Below are 16,418 nucleotides of genomic sequence, written 5' to 3'. Positions count from 1 at the left end.
ATTTTACATCTGTGTACATGATTTTGTTTATTTGTATGTTTGATGCTTTGGTGACAAGGATAGTTTGAGGGCCCTGGGTTGCCGCGTTGTCTAAAGCGCTCGCCTTTACCGATCACTTTTATTGCACCTCTGTCAGCGCGGGTTAAGTTTCGGACTCGGTCAAGTTGGGTATGTGAGAAAGCTTGCCAGTAGATTATCATGGGTCGGTGGTTCTTACCGGGCTTTTCCCAGATTCTTCATCCAGTTATACTGGCCGCTATGTATTGCATATCGTGTGCTGAAATATAGCGTTAAACCAATAAGAAGGTTTTTTTATATATATATTTTATTGCTTTAAATAACTGCAAAGTTTTTAATCTTTCATAATACGTGTATTTTTTTGTATTATTCGTATAAAGATATCAAACGATTACTAAATATCTTTTTCTATATAATGCACTGATTTATTGATTGCTTGAGTATTTCTTGTTTGTTTAGTTCTCTATATTTATTAAAGGCGACTTAATAATCTCGAAGCGTAAGACATACCAAACAATTTAATATCCACTGACTTATATTTAAAGATGAATGTATTGCTCTCGGCCTACTCACTACCATTATTCTCCACATCCCTCGTCGTAGGATTTGAAGCAGCCGCTGAAGCGTGGGACTAGCCTGAATCGATGATTTCGACAGAACATCATCCATGGCTTTCAACCAATCAAACTCCGCTATCTGACTCATTCGATAGGTGATTGATTCATCTTAATCCTTTCAGACATCTGTCTTTGATAGCGAAGACAAATCCTCCCAGCCTGTAATTTTTGTTTTAAAACTATTTATAACCAATAACGTGTCGAAATATATTCACACGATTTTCCAAGATTCATTTTGAGAAATTCTATGATGACGAAATTATACTTGTGAGGCACGATGAAGGATAAGACAAGAGTAAACCACATTTTTTCCCTGCCGAAACCTGTTGTAGCGTATGTCGAAATTGTCTATTGCGAGTAAGTTTATTAACTGACGTATCTCTGCAAAAGCGTCCAAAAGATACGGTACATACCAAAATAAACAGTGTCCAGGACGACACTTTTAGGACCTTAAAATCTGGACACATAGCTCAAACTAGCCTCAGACGAGGTTGAACAATATAACTATATAAGAATGCAATTCGCTTACCTCAATGAAAAAAAAAATCTCATCCAGTGGGAGCACAAGGAAATCAGTGCTATTTTCATGAAAATATGGCTAGGGATTTTAAATAGAATTTCAGCCCTTTACGAAGCCCTTTCCAAATATGATTGACTCATATCAAGTGCTGCACCTTCTGACTCATTAATCTCGACGAGAACGTTATACCTTCCTTGCTCGGAAGGGATTATCTTTTCGCGCGCATACGAGAATGCCCGCTGCATCACGATCCACTTCCTGAAAGGTCTGCAAATCCACTACATTAAGCGACCGTAAACTACTAAATTGATACCACTATCAATATCGTGACTCTCTTGAAATCAACTATAAAATACAAACCAAGTCACGATCTATTAGCCACTTTTCTAACTGCATCATATTTTATTATTTACCTTCATAGCTTTGCATTTTTAATATTGTATATTACTGTACATCATGTAAATGGTATGATGCATCTTTTGATAATTAGTGCCAAACACTATGCTCCGATGCCTTATGAACATTGCCACTTCGGCTTCCAGCACTATTTGATCTTAAATGTTTGTGCAACTGAAATGTCATTAAAAATCTTAATCGTTTTCTTAAATATTCCTACACTCACTGTACAAATGAGTGTGCAGTCCCATTGATAATGTTTTTTCAGTAGTAGAGAAGTCTCCTCTCAAAACCGTCTTTAAATGGCTAGGGCCATAAGGATACTGATGTTTTTCTATTCCGCCTAGCAGATTTGGCATGAACTTATTCTTGGGGTCTAAGTCGATACTTTCAACAAAAATGTACTAAAGAGGTTTGATACGAATGTAAGTACAACAAGAGTTCTAATAGTAGTTCCTCTCAATACATGCCTCACAGAGTAACCTCCCCTATATAGATTTAGATTATGCCAATTCCGCTTGAAGAATTAATTGTATAGCCTTACTTTTAGAGTCAAAGCAGGTTACAAACTACCAAAGGCCAAAGATGCGGTCAAAATTGTATGCATATGTACATAGGGTTTACAGAATTATCCTCTATTTATTCAGCCTCCATATTCTAAGACACCCAATGGAAAATATTTGTCCATTTTCTACGTTTAAGTAGGTGTGCAAATAACACACTTTCCGCTGCGTCATAATGAAAACACCTTACATGGAAGATCTCATAGTCCAAGGAGCTCATCACCATCAATCATCTATATAAATCTAATAGTAACCAACCCATAAGGAATCTACACATTTCTTCAAATTCCGCTAGACGAATTTCATAAATACGTCTTCTGGGTACCCAAATGAATCCCATAATACGAAATTATCAAATAGTGTCCAAAACAAAGTAAGATCAAAGGGAAGCATTTAGGTTTTAGTGGACATCAGAGGTATTATTTCGACTGGCTTTTGATGTCTAATATCGATTGAAATCCAATAATTCTTTACAGTACTAGCAGGATTAAGTTCGTTTCATCTCTGTTTTTTGTTGGAGTCAATACCTAACTACAACTTGGCAAAAACGGATTCAAAGTCTCAATACTAAAAGCAGTACTTCGTGTTGCCCACCGTGCAGAATCGTCTTTTCTATACCGGTTTTTCTTAGCCAGTATCCATAGGGATGTTGTATTTCTTCCATCTATTAGTCTAAGTCTACCCCCCACCTATAATTGCCCAGACACGGGTTCTAATGAAAAACAACAAAGGTACCATTGGTGTTAATTCTTTTCATAGCAGACTATATGGAACAACACATAATACCAAGCTTCCTGAATTCCCCGAATACGTTGTGGTAGGGGTCCAAGCAGATCATAAACTATCCAAGGTGAAAGAAGAGGTCAAAATCAAAATAATGTAATCACTGGATCTGGTAATTCTTATATGATAATTGTTTGTTGCATGATGTACTTTTTATGGAATTATTCTTATTTCGCCAATATTTATGTTTGCCTCTCAATGCATTTCAAAGGCTGAGGAGATCTCTGACTACAATAAGAATAAGAATAAGAATAAGAATTCTTTATTTCAGACTACAAAGTCCATACCTCTAAACTAAAATATAATTATAAAGTAAAAACATATATCATATATCAATATATCAATAAGTGGTCTAAAAGAATAGCCTTAAGTAGCAGATAGCATGGTTCAATGTGTGTATAACATCGGCCGTCTATGTGCATGCTGTACTTAACCAACCCATAAGGACCTTCTATGATCCGGCAAGCCGAATTTAGTCCGCACTAACTCTAGTGGTCCAATCGACCCAAGGATGCGAACTTTTAAATTGGCATTTTAATTAAAGTGCTTTGAGGACAGGATTTGTAGTCCACAATGTACGCAAGAATAAATCTCTGTGCTGTTTGTTTTGTTGTCTACCACCTGTTGAGCCAACGATTTCTCAGATCGCTCTCAACGAAGTTCGTCTAAATATTCTCAAGTAGATCCATAACTGCAAACTTTAAAGGGTAATTTAAATCTAATCAATTTATCTAGTGACTTGCAAAGCGCAAATCATTATTAATTATTTTTTTTAAATTGGTTTCCTTTTATCTATAATAGCCAGTACAATTAAGAACACTCTTGTTTGTCCGATTCCCCTCATTGAAGCTGGACACAACTTATTTTAGAGGTCTACGGCAGAGAAGGGTTGAAATTTCATTTGAAATATTTTTCATTGGGAATACCAACTGGTTACATATTCCTTACTGAATCAGCAGCACAGGTGACACCTATGATTGTATTACACATTAGCGCACATTAAGGTGAGAAAAGAATGTTTAACAAACCTTGTATTTTTTCAGTTTTTAACTTTTAAGAGTTGATTTTTTAATTATAGCCACATTATCAGTAAATAGTGTGGTACAACAACCAGGTGTTTTGATCTAAGGTCTTAGAATCGGTGACATCAAATACAAGTTTTTGCATACCGTGTTTTGCATTCTCTTTCTTGAAGCTATGCCCAACAAATTGTTAGGGTTACTTTAGGAATCATTGTATTGCACTTCATGTTTCTAAAACAATTTCCACCATTTAATTATTTGGAATAATGTAATCATTGATGAATACATTGTTTAAACGTAATGCAACACTCAGAAATAATTATTATGGTATATCTTTCTTACTTGTTACAATTTGTACGCTCTCGTCAGTCTAGAGTCCAGGGCTCTACATGAAAACTAACATGCATGGTGGATCATCAACGCGTTTGTCATTTTTTTTACTTCAAATAAATGTAAATAGTTTGCAAATTGCTTAACAGAGAATAACTTAGAAAATGAAATGAAAATTCATATTAGCAATTATATGCCATTCCAAGGTCTAAGAATCTATATATATATATAGAAACAATATAATCATACCTGTATGGGAATAGTCCTTTTCAATGTACATTAGTTTCAGTCTTTGTACTTTCGTGTGGAATCCAGGAATAGCACTTTGCTCTGTCTCTCTCTCTCTCTCTCTCTCTCTATATATATATATATATATATATATAGAGAGAGAGAGAGAGAGAGAGAGAGAGAGAGAGAGAGAATGACTACGTTTTAGTGGGCCAGTTAGGGTGGCTTATGAAATTGGTTTATAAAACTGAATGTGATACATATTAACAGTGTAACCAATAATATTGTGTTTTTAAACGGATATACATATGGAGAGATTCATTGTCATCTGGTGAAAATTGGTAATCTCGGAAGACATTTGCTGCTTGCCCAAATAGAACTGGCAATAAATTAAATTAACGACAAAACTTCAGATTCAAAGAAAACAATCGAGAGCAATGTAGACGGCGCAAATCTTTGAAAAAAATACAGACTGTGTTCTGCAGTGGATTGTGAAGAATACTACATGAAAGTCTTTGTCAAATATTACAACCATATTTGATAATTAAACACCAGCATATTACCCTGTCTGATATACTCGGTGTTCATATGATATTATGGTGTAGAACCCCTTGTGTCGCTTTAAAGCACCATTCGCTTCCAGAAGTGCGCCAATATGTTTGATCGCAATTTATTGTTAATTGTTGCTAAATGTTTTAATAACACTGACATGATCTTCCAGGACGATAATACTCTCCAGTGAAAAAGATGGAATCTACTTCTAGCTACAATATGGCATCGTCTGTATCGAAATAAAACTCATGTTTCACCTGCGGCCATCTTCAAAAATATAATACGCACCTGACTGTACATCAAAAGCATGTTTGATGCGAAAAATCTCAGACAAAAGTAAATTACATGAAATATAAAAGTATGAAAATGGTACTCAGCAACTTACTGAATAAACAATAAAATGTATATTTTCTGGACACTATTGCATAGTTGTATTTCATTTTATTAGCAATGATTGTTTGAAGTCTGAAAATAACAAAGTACAAACACATTTCGATAGTCATGCTTTGTCAAAATGTCCAAGGAATGTAGAACAACAGTACAACAAGTAATATGACGCACGTTTGTCTGGTGATTGGATTAGCGCTATTAATATCATTGCATTTTCCATCATCCATGGTTTGAAAGGAAATTCGACCACCTGTTTCAGCGAATACTGTCCCGCGCTTCCATATGAATGATTGCAACACATCAGTGTCCAATGAATCTGGAAGATACGTAAAACAATGGTCAATATTAACGTGGTAATATATCCATGTTTATCTGCATTCGAAGAGAGAGAAAATCTATAGAATTTTGTCATATTCCTATGCTAAAGTATGTATCCACGCAATACACAATATGACGGTAATACGGCTGCCGAAATGACATTTAATCAATTTATATGTGTGACATTGTCAGATACATCTCCTGGAAGACTGGAAGCACTGTACAAGACCAATGCATGGTATCCGATAAAGGTCAAATTACCAAAACCCGCTAACATAAAAAAATCAAAAGTATCTGCGAGAGTATGACACTTACTTACTCTCGTTGTGTGAATGATTTTGAACTAAAATAACAAATTTACTTTTTGAGACCACAATTACCTCTACTGACAAACAAAAAAACAACAGGAAATCTACCTACAATTATTAAGCAGCATGTATAGACTGAGGGTTAAGAGACCATCTTAATAATACTGGACATTTTTCGTTAAATTCCAGAAAACTTTTTGGAAAGAAAATGTCCATTAACAAGATTCCAAGTAATAATTCAAGAGGAAGTTTTTCTTCTTTTAAACTGCTATAAGATAAGAGAATTTTTTTTATTTCAGGTTATATGGTCCTTATTCTAAATTACAAAATAATTGTGTCATGAAAATAAAAGATCACCTGAATCTTATGTACAAATATGAAGACATATATGTAACTACAAAAATAATTCTTTCATTTTGAAGAGTAACGTTACGTAAGCTTTTTAAACAGTAATTTGTTCCCCCTATGTATAGTAACAGAATGAAAACGAAAACCATAGTTCCAGAGATTTCAAGATACAGTTCGTACTATGTGATATACTTGTAATTATTAAAAACGCATGATGTCTCCTTTATTGTTTGAAGTTTACAGACATTATCATTTGCAAAGATGGTAGATGTACTGTTTGATTTTGAAAGGTTAAACAGTAAATGAGACTAGTGTTACAACAAATAACTATTTTTGTTTTCTTTTCATACAATCACTAAAGCTTGCCCAAAGAGGTATGCAATACATTGTACGGCAATAAGACTTGAATAATCTTTTCTTGATATTCAAAGAACAATTTTTATATTGACACAAAGACATGTTTGAGAACCCAAAAATATGTCATGTCACATTATAGCTTCATTGTTGGATATATTAGAATTTAAAATACGACCCAAATAAGTATAACTTTAGACAGATGAAAGAGCATGACCGTTACGAGTACTGAGGGGAGACGGTTATTTGATAGGGGTTTAGAGAAGAACCATTATTACCGAGTTGGTGTAGCATATAAGCTATCGTTCTCAAATGCGTTATATTCATATATCTTTAACAATGTCTTTAAACCTGTTGTATATGACTTATTAATGACATATAATGGTTAACTAGGTTAACTACAATTGTTAGGAAATATAACATTATGGTGTCAAATGTAGCACCAGGTGACACTGAGAGAACTTACCATTATTGCATACAATGGACCTCATTCCACTGGTTGCAAGGAAATAATTGAATATTGCGCTTCCCCAACTAACGTAGTACAACTGTTTGCAAAACCATTTACCTGAAGTACGAACTATTGTGACGGTTATTTGATCGTTCAGCAACATTTTAAAAAGAGTCCAATAACAGACCCTATAAAATGCCGTTCCAGCGTCGAAAAATATGCGGAGGGGGATTATGTTCTACATAATAAAAGGCAGTTTCTTTAAAGGTGTACGTATGTTTATTGATGTTTCTTAGACCAAACCGATTATCCGAAAGTGTGACTTCATCTCGTCATGGTACAATACATCCAAATATTTTCTAAGAATTGTCGGAGTAGCGTTGATTTTATAATGCTTTTTGTCTTCCTGGTTACCAGTTTTACTTTTTAATAGCTGAATAATTGCAAGTTTTGTAAAATCATCTGGAACAAAGTTATATAATAACATATAACTGAGTAAAATCATTAAAAGAACAAAGAATCTTTTTTGAACACATAAAATGTGTTCTACATATAACAAATCATTGTCTGAACATTTACATACACACAACTTCTTTATTCTTTAGCTATGTTACATTCAGTGGGAGACAAGAAATCAGTTTAAGATTAGACGGGGTCTTGCATGCTAAATTAGCATTCCTTATTCAAAACATTTTGGCAATATTGAGTAAGGATTCAGAGTGACGCTTACATGGTGCATGAGATATTTTGTCATCGTTCTCATATACATAGATTCACGTACGTAACGTTGGGGTAGGATGTTGTTAACTTGATTCCAGAATTGATGTTGGTTTAAATTTTCAATTCGTTTAGCGAGCGTGTCTCTTCTACGTTCTAATACTTCTTTCTTACATAGTCTAATGGTATATTTAAACTGAGCTCGAGTTTGGTGCCTTAGGCCACCTTGAAGCCCATGATGAAGTGCACCATTATCAATCCACAAAAATCAACATTTTGAGTATAGTCATGCAGTACTTTGACACAGGCATTCCAGCCAGCTATAATATCGTGATGATGTTTGGAAGTTCGCACCAGGTATTTACCAATGCTCGACAAAGATGTTTTTATATCAGTGTAAACCCATTAATCGGTTTCATTTGTAAATGATCACTACAGTCATGACTATTATAGACTAACAATATGGAATCTCTGTCAGTATGTTTCATATGCAAATGATCACTAAAGTCATAATTATTATAGACTAACAATATGTGATCTATGTCAACCTGTTTCATAGGTAAATGATCACTACAACCATCACTGTTATAGTCAGTCAAATAAGGGATCTCGGTTTCATAGGTAAGCGTTCAGTACAGCAATGACTCTTATAGACTAAAAATAAGTGATCACTTTATGTTTCATAGGTAAATGATCACTACAGCCATTACTATTACAGACCAGCACACATGAATGTGTATCTTGTTTAATAAGAATGCAGGTGTTTGAACATAGTTTCATTTGTGTTCGATAGTGAACTCTAATTATTATTATTTCTCAAAATTTAATATCCACATCAATTTATTTATCTCGTACGTAGTTCTATTGCTTTAAGGTATTGATTGTGTTATTATTGTCCATCCGAATTAAACTGTTTACACTGTGAAAAAAGAAAAACATATCGTCCATGGCTGATGTGCACGCATGCAAAGTGAGATGATAATAATTTACCTCATATTTTGCGTAATGCAGCTGAATGTAATACTGATTTCTCATAATCATTGTTCTAAGCGAAACTTCACAGCAAAAACATCTCAAAGTTTCAAAACTTGAATACTTTCCAAATTTGCCAAGGCAGATAGATGAACGGATGGATATACTGACGGACAAACTGATTGATTGAATAATATATTTACTCAGTCGGACGTGATCAATCTTCTTCATCAGAAGACTTGTGTAGCCATCACCGCCCTTCAGTAAAAAATCTGACGTCAGAACACTGTAGATGGTGTTGTTATCAAGGGAAGAATACTCCAGATATTCACACTTGTGGCAGCGAACGTACACTGATACGACACGGCTGCCCTTTGGTTTCTGCAGATCATACATCACGCGGATACCTAAAAATAGCATTATTTCATTAAACGAAGTATTCCGTACCGTTCTCAAGACTCCATGGAAAGGTATCTCAGCAAGAGACTTCAAAGCTTATAGGTGTTTCCTAGCGCTATATTTGCACATGCCTTTCAGATCACCGTCCGTCCATCAACAATATCACTATGACAGCAATATGTTTTGTCATGTTTAAAACAAATATGTGGGTCTTAATCTCTTTGCATATACTCACCCTATCACTGATAGTAATTTGGCTTTCAGTTTGAATTTCAGTCAACGGGTGTAGTTTATTCTAAACAAAGGAATATAAATTGCTTCATTTAATTATTTTAAAAATAAGTCTAATACCAAGAAGTAATGATTCTCCATGAATTTCATGACTCAGAGGCGAAATTAAATCTCTCACTCTTGCATTGTATGATTTTATTTCGACAGCCCTGAAACTCTGCATAATTTACGGAAACATTACTAAAATAAGTTTACCCGACATTTGTAGAAATCCTCCTGTTGGGTTCTTCGGGTCATAGCTCGCTATCGATTGCTCCAACGTCTGCCTCAGATCAAAGCCGCTGATGGTGATCTTGTCGACGACGTTAGCGAATGGCAGAACAGTATATACATCGCCCAAAGACACTTTACCTGCATACAAATAGGCGTGTGACATTTTATGTATACATACCTGACCTACTTTTAAGTACCTATGATATTATTGGCAAAATATGGCGGAAAATGCACAAACTGAAGTCAGTTCCTTGAAGATTTAAATATCCTTAGATGGTATTAAGGTACTTATCAGCCTCATTAATTTGCTAAACAGCCAAGTGAAGTCAACTTTCTATGTCCACTGCAAAAAATGTATTTATGTATATCCTGCAGTAATTCTCACACTCAGCTTTAGCAGTTGACCTGTTCTTTTCTCGTTTTTTAACTTCCATTTTAAATTGCTGAGCCATCAGTGGAAGGCAGCATCACCCCAAGACAAAGAGTAACGGCACGACTTAACCGCAACTGTGACCCAAGGATACATCAGTTCCTAGTTATAGTGTCCTCACTAGGCGGTCTCCACTTTTCACTCTTGCATTGGGGTGATGCAGCGTTCCGCGCATGCGTCAAGAATTTAAAAGTTCGTGTCAATAACCAATGGATACAGGTGTTCTGTTCTGATAAGCATTAGTTCAAAAAAAGTGAATGTTCTGAAGGATTTAATGTAATGGGTCAAAAAAAGAGTGTTTTCATTTACCATCCGCATAAAAAGGCCAGTCGAAATAAATTTATTAATTACCAGCGAACGGCTGATAATCCAAAACTATTTTGGGCCCAAACGTCCATTCATGCAATGCTGGTCATTAATGTCACAAAAAATTTCTCACTTGGGGAAGAGTTATGAAATGTGTCACGTTGAGCCGTAGAGTTGTAGATCTATATATAATGTCATAGTTGAGCAATTATTCTGATAAGTAGAGTTATTTCCTAGTATTGTTCTTGCTTTAATATTAAATGGCAGAGGTATTTAATGTTGATTTTAAATATAGTTTGAAAGGAATCATTTATTTTAATTGCTTATTGGAAAATGCTCATATGACGATCGTGACAAAGGCAACATTTTGGGATTTTTTTAATTCAGTTAAATTAGTTTTGGACAATGCCAGTGTGATACATAAAGACTATTGGCACTTCAGTAAATTCAAGAATATTGGTGCCTCACTTGGAATTAATTCGAAATAATATTCTCTTTGTCATGCGATCGATCCTTTTAGGATTATTTTGTATTTAATAAAAATACTGTCATTTCCTCTTAAATTTTAATTGTATAACTTATAGAATTATATCATTTGTAACGTTTAACAAACTTGTTCATTTTGTTTCTAACTATGACTTATTTTAAGACCATGGAGTCGCAACAAAGTGTATACTATATGTATATATATATATATATATATATATATATATATATATATATATATATATATATATATATATATATATATATATATATATATATATATATATATATATATATTTTCTGTAACTTCTGAAATATGTGCGTAATTTGACTGTTGAAAACACAAATTACGTAGGATCTATAAATAGATGTTCAGTACATGTTGACGATTAGTAATAATGATCGCAATAATAAGACTTACAATGGAGCCTATGGAATATTTTCGATGCAACTGATGGCATATGGAAGTTTCAAAAAGACTCCTGTGGATTCCCATTGGTTGCGCAAGGTCATGTAAGCATACCTAATTTGTCGTAAATCAATAGTGCATGTGGTCAAATGGGGTCTATTGCGAACTACAGTCGCAGAATTGTTATACATATTTGATTTACTTGGATCTGATTTAATATATATTTTTTCAATTTAATTGTTTGTCAGTTTTTAAAAACAAATATATTTCATTACACGATACTGTGATGTAAATTTATTCACTATAGATGATACTTTTTTCGAAATATAGTTTGACCTTGACTGTTAGTTTATAAACACCAGGTTTGATCTAAATCCTGACCTTGTTTCACAATTTGTAGCAGCCACGTAAACAAGTTCTATCTTTATTTTAAAATGATTGGTTGTTGTCGAGGTCAGAGACAGGAAAGAGAGAAAGAAAAACAAATGCATTTACAAGCAGAAGAAAGAAAAAGAGATAGAAAGACAAATGCGGTTACAAGAAAAACAAATGCAGTTACAATAAAAACAAATGCAATTAGATAAGGAAGAAAGAGAGAAAGAGAGGGAATACCAATCTAGAATAAAAGAAAAATGATCAGGCAAGTAAAAAGTACATTCATACTTCAAATCCTAATTTAAATTTTCACCTTGCAAAGAATATTAGATTAGTGCCCCCTTTCGGAGAAAAAGAAGTAGACAAACATTTTACTCGTTTGGATCGTTGGACTCAGTTATTACAATGCGAACTCAGTTGTTAGGCGAGTGATATTTACAATTCACTGTCAGTTCACCAAAGTGGTAAGTATGATGTTGTTAAAGAATGCATCCTAAGGGGTATGCGTTAATCCCTGAAGATTATCGGCAAAAATGTAGAAACTATAGCAAAGAAGCTGGACAAACTCATGTCAAATTTCTAGAGAAACTAAGCAGCAATTTGATAGATGGTGCTTAGCCAAGAAAGCTGAACGAGATTATGAAAGTCTCAAACAACTTGTATTACTTGAAGATTTCAATTACTGTTTCAATAGTGACATTAAGTCTTATCTGGACGAGCATCAGATTGAAACCTTGGAAAATGTTGCTCGAGCTGCTGACAAGTATTCTTTAACTCATAAAGTTACTTTTGTAAATAAGACGTCTACTCAACAGTCTTCTGGCAGAAAAGTATTTCAGCCTTATACAAGCCTTTCTAAAATTGAAACTGGCACAACTTCTTCAAATCAAACTTCAGAGAAGCCTGATTCAAGATCCTTGTCTATTCCTACATGTGCATATTGCAAGAAAAAAGGACACGTTATTTCTGATTGCTACAAATTGAAAAAAAGGCATCAGAATCAAGAAAGACGTATCCCAAAATGCTCTTATTTCGAAAAGGTCAAAGTCACGGTCATGTATTGAAAGCAATAAATTTATTGGGTCTAATAAACCCCAGTCTGCTTTGATTATGGAGAATTATGAGCCATTCATATCGAAGGGTTCTATATCACTCTTGGGTGATTCGACCAATCCTATCCCTTTTAAAATTTTAAGGAACACAATGGGCTTCTAAGAGTTTCGTATTATTAGGTATTTTGCCTTTGTCTGAGACGTCTTCTTCTAATGACAGTATTCTTATTCAGGGAGTAGATAGCGGCTTTGTTAATGTTCCTCCCCATTGTGTAAATTTGTCATCAGACTTAGTCTCAGGACCCGTGACAGTCGGAACAGTTTATGTTTTACCCGCTGAGAGCATTCATTTATTACTAGGCAAAGACCTAGCTGGAGATAAGGTTGTGGTTAACCCACTTGTAATTGACGAGCCTTGCTTGGATCAGAAAGACGATCCAATTGAAAAAGAATTCCCTGATTTAGTTCCGGCTTGTGCAGTTACCAGAGCTATGGCAAAGAAAGCAAGAGAATGATGTTGATAAAGAAGGTATTCCTTTAGCTGGCACATGTATTGGTCAGGCTTATGATGAGGTCACTTTAACTCATTGTTTGGATCAATCAGAAGGTATTGATTACAGTAATCCTCTTTTAACGACTCATTCTCTTTATTCTATTCAGGGTGATAAACGACAATCATTTGTCGTTGAATAAGACATCTCCTGTTTATTTCAGATCTCCTGTTTGTTTCAGAAGACCATTAGTGAAAGTGGAGCTACTGAAGTTCCTGTCTGTTATTTCATTAAAAATGGAATTCTTATGAGAAAATGGAGACCTTCCGAGGTTCCTGCTGATGACGAATGGTCTGTGAACTATCAAATTGTAGTTCCAAAACTTTACAGACAGGAACTATTTAGTCTGGCCCATGCACCTCCATCGGCTGGTCATTTATGGATCAATAAAACTTAACATAAGATCTTATCTCTCTTCTAATGACCAAAAAACAAACGTGATGCTTTTCAATTCTGTAAATCTTGTCATACCTGTCAAATGGTAGGAAAACCAAATCAGAAAATTCCCAAGACTCATCTACAACCTATTCCTGTCTTTTACGAACCATTTAGTAGAATTATGCTAGATTGTGTTGGTCTCTTACCTAAGACCAAGTATGTTAACCAATACATGTTGACCATTATGTGTGCGTCAACAAGGTTTCCAGAGGCATTTCCCTTGAGTAATATGAAATCTAAAACAGTAGTAAAAGTTTTAATAACGTTTTGTACTCAATTTGGCCTTCCAAAGTCCGTACTGTCTGATCAAGGCTCAAACTGTATGTCTAGAATTTTCCAGCAAGTTATGTACGAATTAGGCATTCAACAATTCAAATCTTCTGCCTATCACCCTGAGAGCCAAGGGGCATTAGAAAGATTCCATCATACTTCGAAAAAATATGATTCAATCAAATTGTTTGGATACGGGTAAAGACTGGGATGAAGGCATTCATTTACTATTGATTGTCGGGGAGTCAGTTCAAGAGTCTTTGGGTTTCAGTCTCTTTGAACTGGTTTTAGAACAAACTGGGCGTTGACCATTAAAGTTATTGAAAGAGAAACTTCTTTCTAATGAAGATTCTGCAATTTATATTCCTGATTATGTTTCTAGTTTTAAATATAATTTGTCAAAAGCTTGTGAGGTTGCAAGAGCAAATCTGCACTCTTATCAATCTAAAATGAAGTCAAGATATGATAAAACCTCGAAGGAAAGGAGCTTTCAACCTGGTGATAGAGACCTGGCTCTCTTGCCAATACCACAAAATCCTCTTTAGGCCAAGTAGTATGGTCCCTACACAGTTGACAGAAAAATAAATTACTTAAACTACATCATTAACACTCCTGGGAGGCGTAATCAAAAACAACTCTGTCATATTAACATGCTAAAGGAGTATATTGAAAGCGATAGCCAGGTTAAACATGCAATTGTAACTGTCGAACTCATTGCAGATTTAAGTGAAGGAATATCATTGGATTCTACTGGCACTGGAGTGGCAAATCTTCGGAATTCAAAAATTATGATAGAGTTGGAACAGAAACTTTCACATTTACGAGAGCACGAAAGAAATGAACTTAAACAGTTATTATTGGAATATGAGCACTTATTTCCAGATGTTCATACAAGGATAAACACAATTTTAAATGACTTTGAAATTGTAAATAAATTCTAAACCTGTCAAACAACACTCGTGCATATTGAATCCTCTCAAACAGCAATACTTGAAAATAGAAATTCAATATTAGCTGGGGAATGATTGTATAGAGCCCAGTAAAAGTGACTGGGGTTCACCATGCATCCTTTTTCCAAAACCAGAAAAAAACTTTCCGTATGTGTACTGATTATAGGAGGATGAATAGTGTCACAAAAGAGATTCATTCCCATTACCAAAAGCCGATCACTGTATTGATAAGACCGGGAATGCCAAGTATGTCACCAAATTTGACCTTCTGATAGGGTTTTGGCAAATTCCAATAACGGAAAGAGCAAAGCAAATTTCGGCATTCGTGACTCTGTATGGACTTTACCAATATAAAGTAATGCCGTTTGGGATGAAAGGGTCTCCAAGTTTATTTCAGCTTTTCGTGAATATGATTACCTCTGATCTAGACAATTATGCTGCTTACATCGATGATGTCATCATCTACAAAGACACCTGGAAAGAACATTTAGCAACAATTCGGAAATTCTTTGACCGACTCACAAATGCATGTTTGTCATTTAATTTATCAAAAGGTTCGGCCGTGCTGGTATAACTTTCCTAGGACACATTGTGGGGCATGAACAAGTTAAACCTATATATGCTAAGGTCAAGGTTATATCTGAATTTACCGTGCCTGTTAATAAAATGCAACTGATGCGATTTCCGGGTATGGCCGGATACTACCGAAAATTTTGTTCCAATTTTTATAAAATTGCTGAACCCCTGGCAAATTTATTGAGTAAGAAAAAAAAGTTCCATTTGAATGAAACATGTCAGGAACCTTTTAACAAGTTGAAAGCCATACTTAAACGTGCGCCAGTTTTTAAACTCCAAATTTCAGCCAATCATTTAAACTGTCTGTTGATGCAAGTGAGGCTGGGGTTGGTGCAGGTTTGATTCAAGAAGATGAAAATCGTATTGATCATCCAGTGTGCTAATTTTCTAAGAAATTTAATAAGCACCAAAGAAATTATTCAACAATCGAGAATAAGTGTTTGGCTTTGATATTGGCATTACAACATCTTGACGTTTACCTTAGTTCAGGTCTCTTTATAATTGTATTTAGTGACCACAACCCCCTTACTTTCATCGGCAAGATGAAAAATAAAAATCAAAGACTACAAAGGTAGACTTTGTTATTACAGGAGTATAAACTTGACATCAGGTTCATCAAGGGAAAAGATAATTTAATAGCAGAGGCACTTTTCCGTGTATAATAATGTTTTATGTCATTTACACTGTGTATAATTAACATGAGTTCTTTTAAAAATCATATATAATTAGTCTGTGGTAAAAGAAAGCTTTATTTATAAATCTTTCTTTTCCTTTAAGAGTGAAAT

At 34.6% G+C, this 16,418-nt stretch overlaps 1 protein-coding gene across 1 annotated transcript in view; it reads right to left on the bottom strand.

Moving 5' to 3' along the window:
- Positions 1-5,455: 5,455 nt before the first annotated feature.
- The window catches only part of LOC149786337 (snake venom 5'-nucleotidase-like), an 88,051-nt gene continuing 77,088 nt past the window's right edge, over positions 5,456-16,418 (bottom strand). The window contains exons 7-9 of the mRNA XM_089976748.1: positions 9,773-9,928; positions 9,091-9,294; positions 5,456-5,735 (exon numbers count right to left, since the gene is read on the bottom strand). Coding sequence (XP_089832874.1) covers positions 5,539-5,735; positions 9,091-9,294; positions 9,773-9,928 — 557 coding nt within the window. The 3' untranslated portion in view covers positions 5,456-5,538. The remainder of the gene's footprint in view (positions 5,736-9,090; positions 9,295-9,772; positions 9,929-16,418) is intronic.

Source organism: Sinohyriopsis cumingii, chromosome 12 (assembly GCF_028554795.1).
Source record: "Sinohyriopsis cumingii isolate HCF-2022 chromosome 12, ASM2855479v2, whole genome shotgun sequence".
Lineage (NCBI taxonomy): Eukaryota > Metazoa > Mollusca > Bivalvia > Unionida > Unionidae > Sinohyriopsis > Sinohyriopsis cumingii.
The sequence above is the reverse complement of the archived record's forward strand: the minus strand, read 5'-3'. Positions and strand labels throughout refer to the sequence as shown.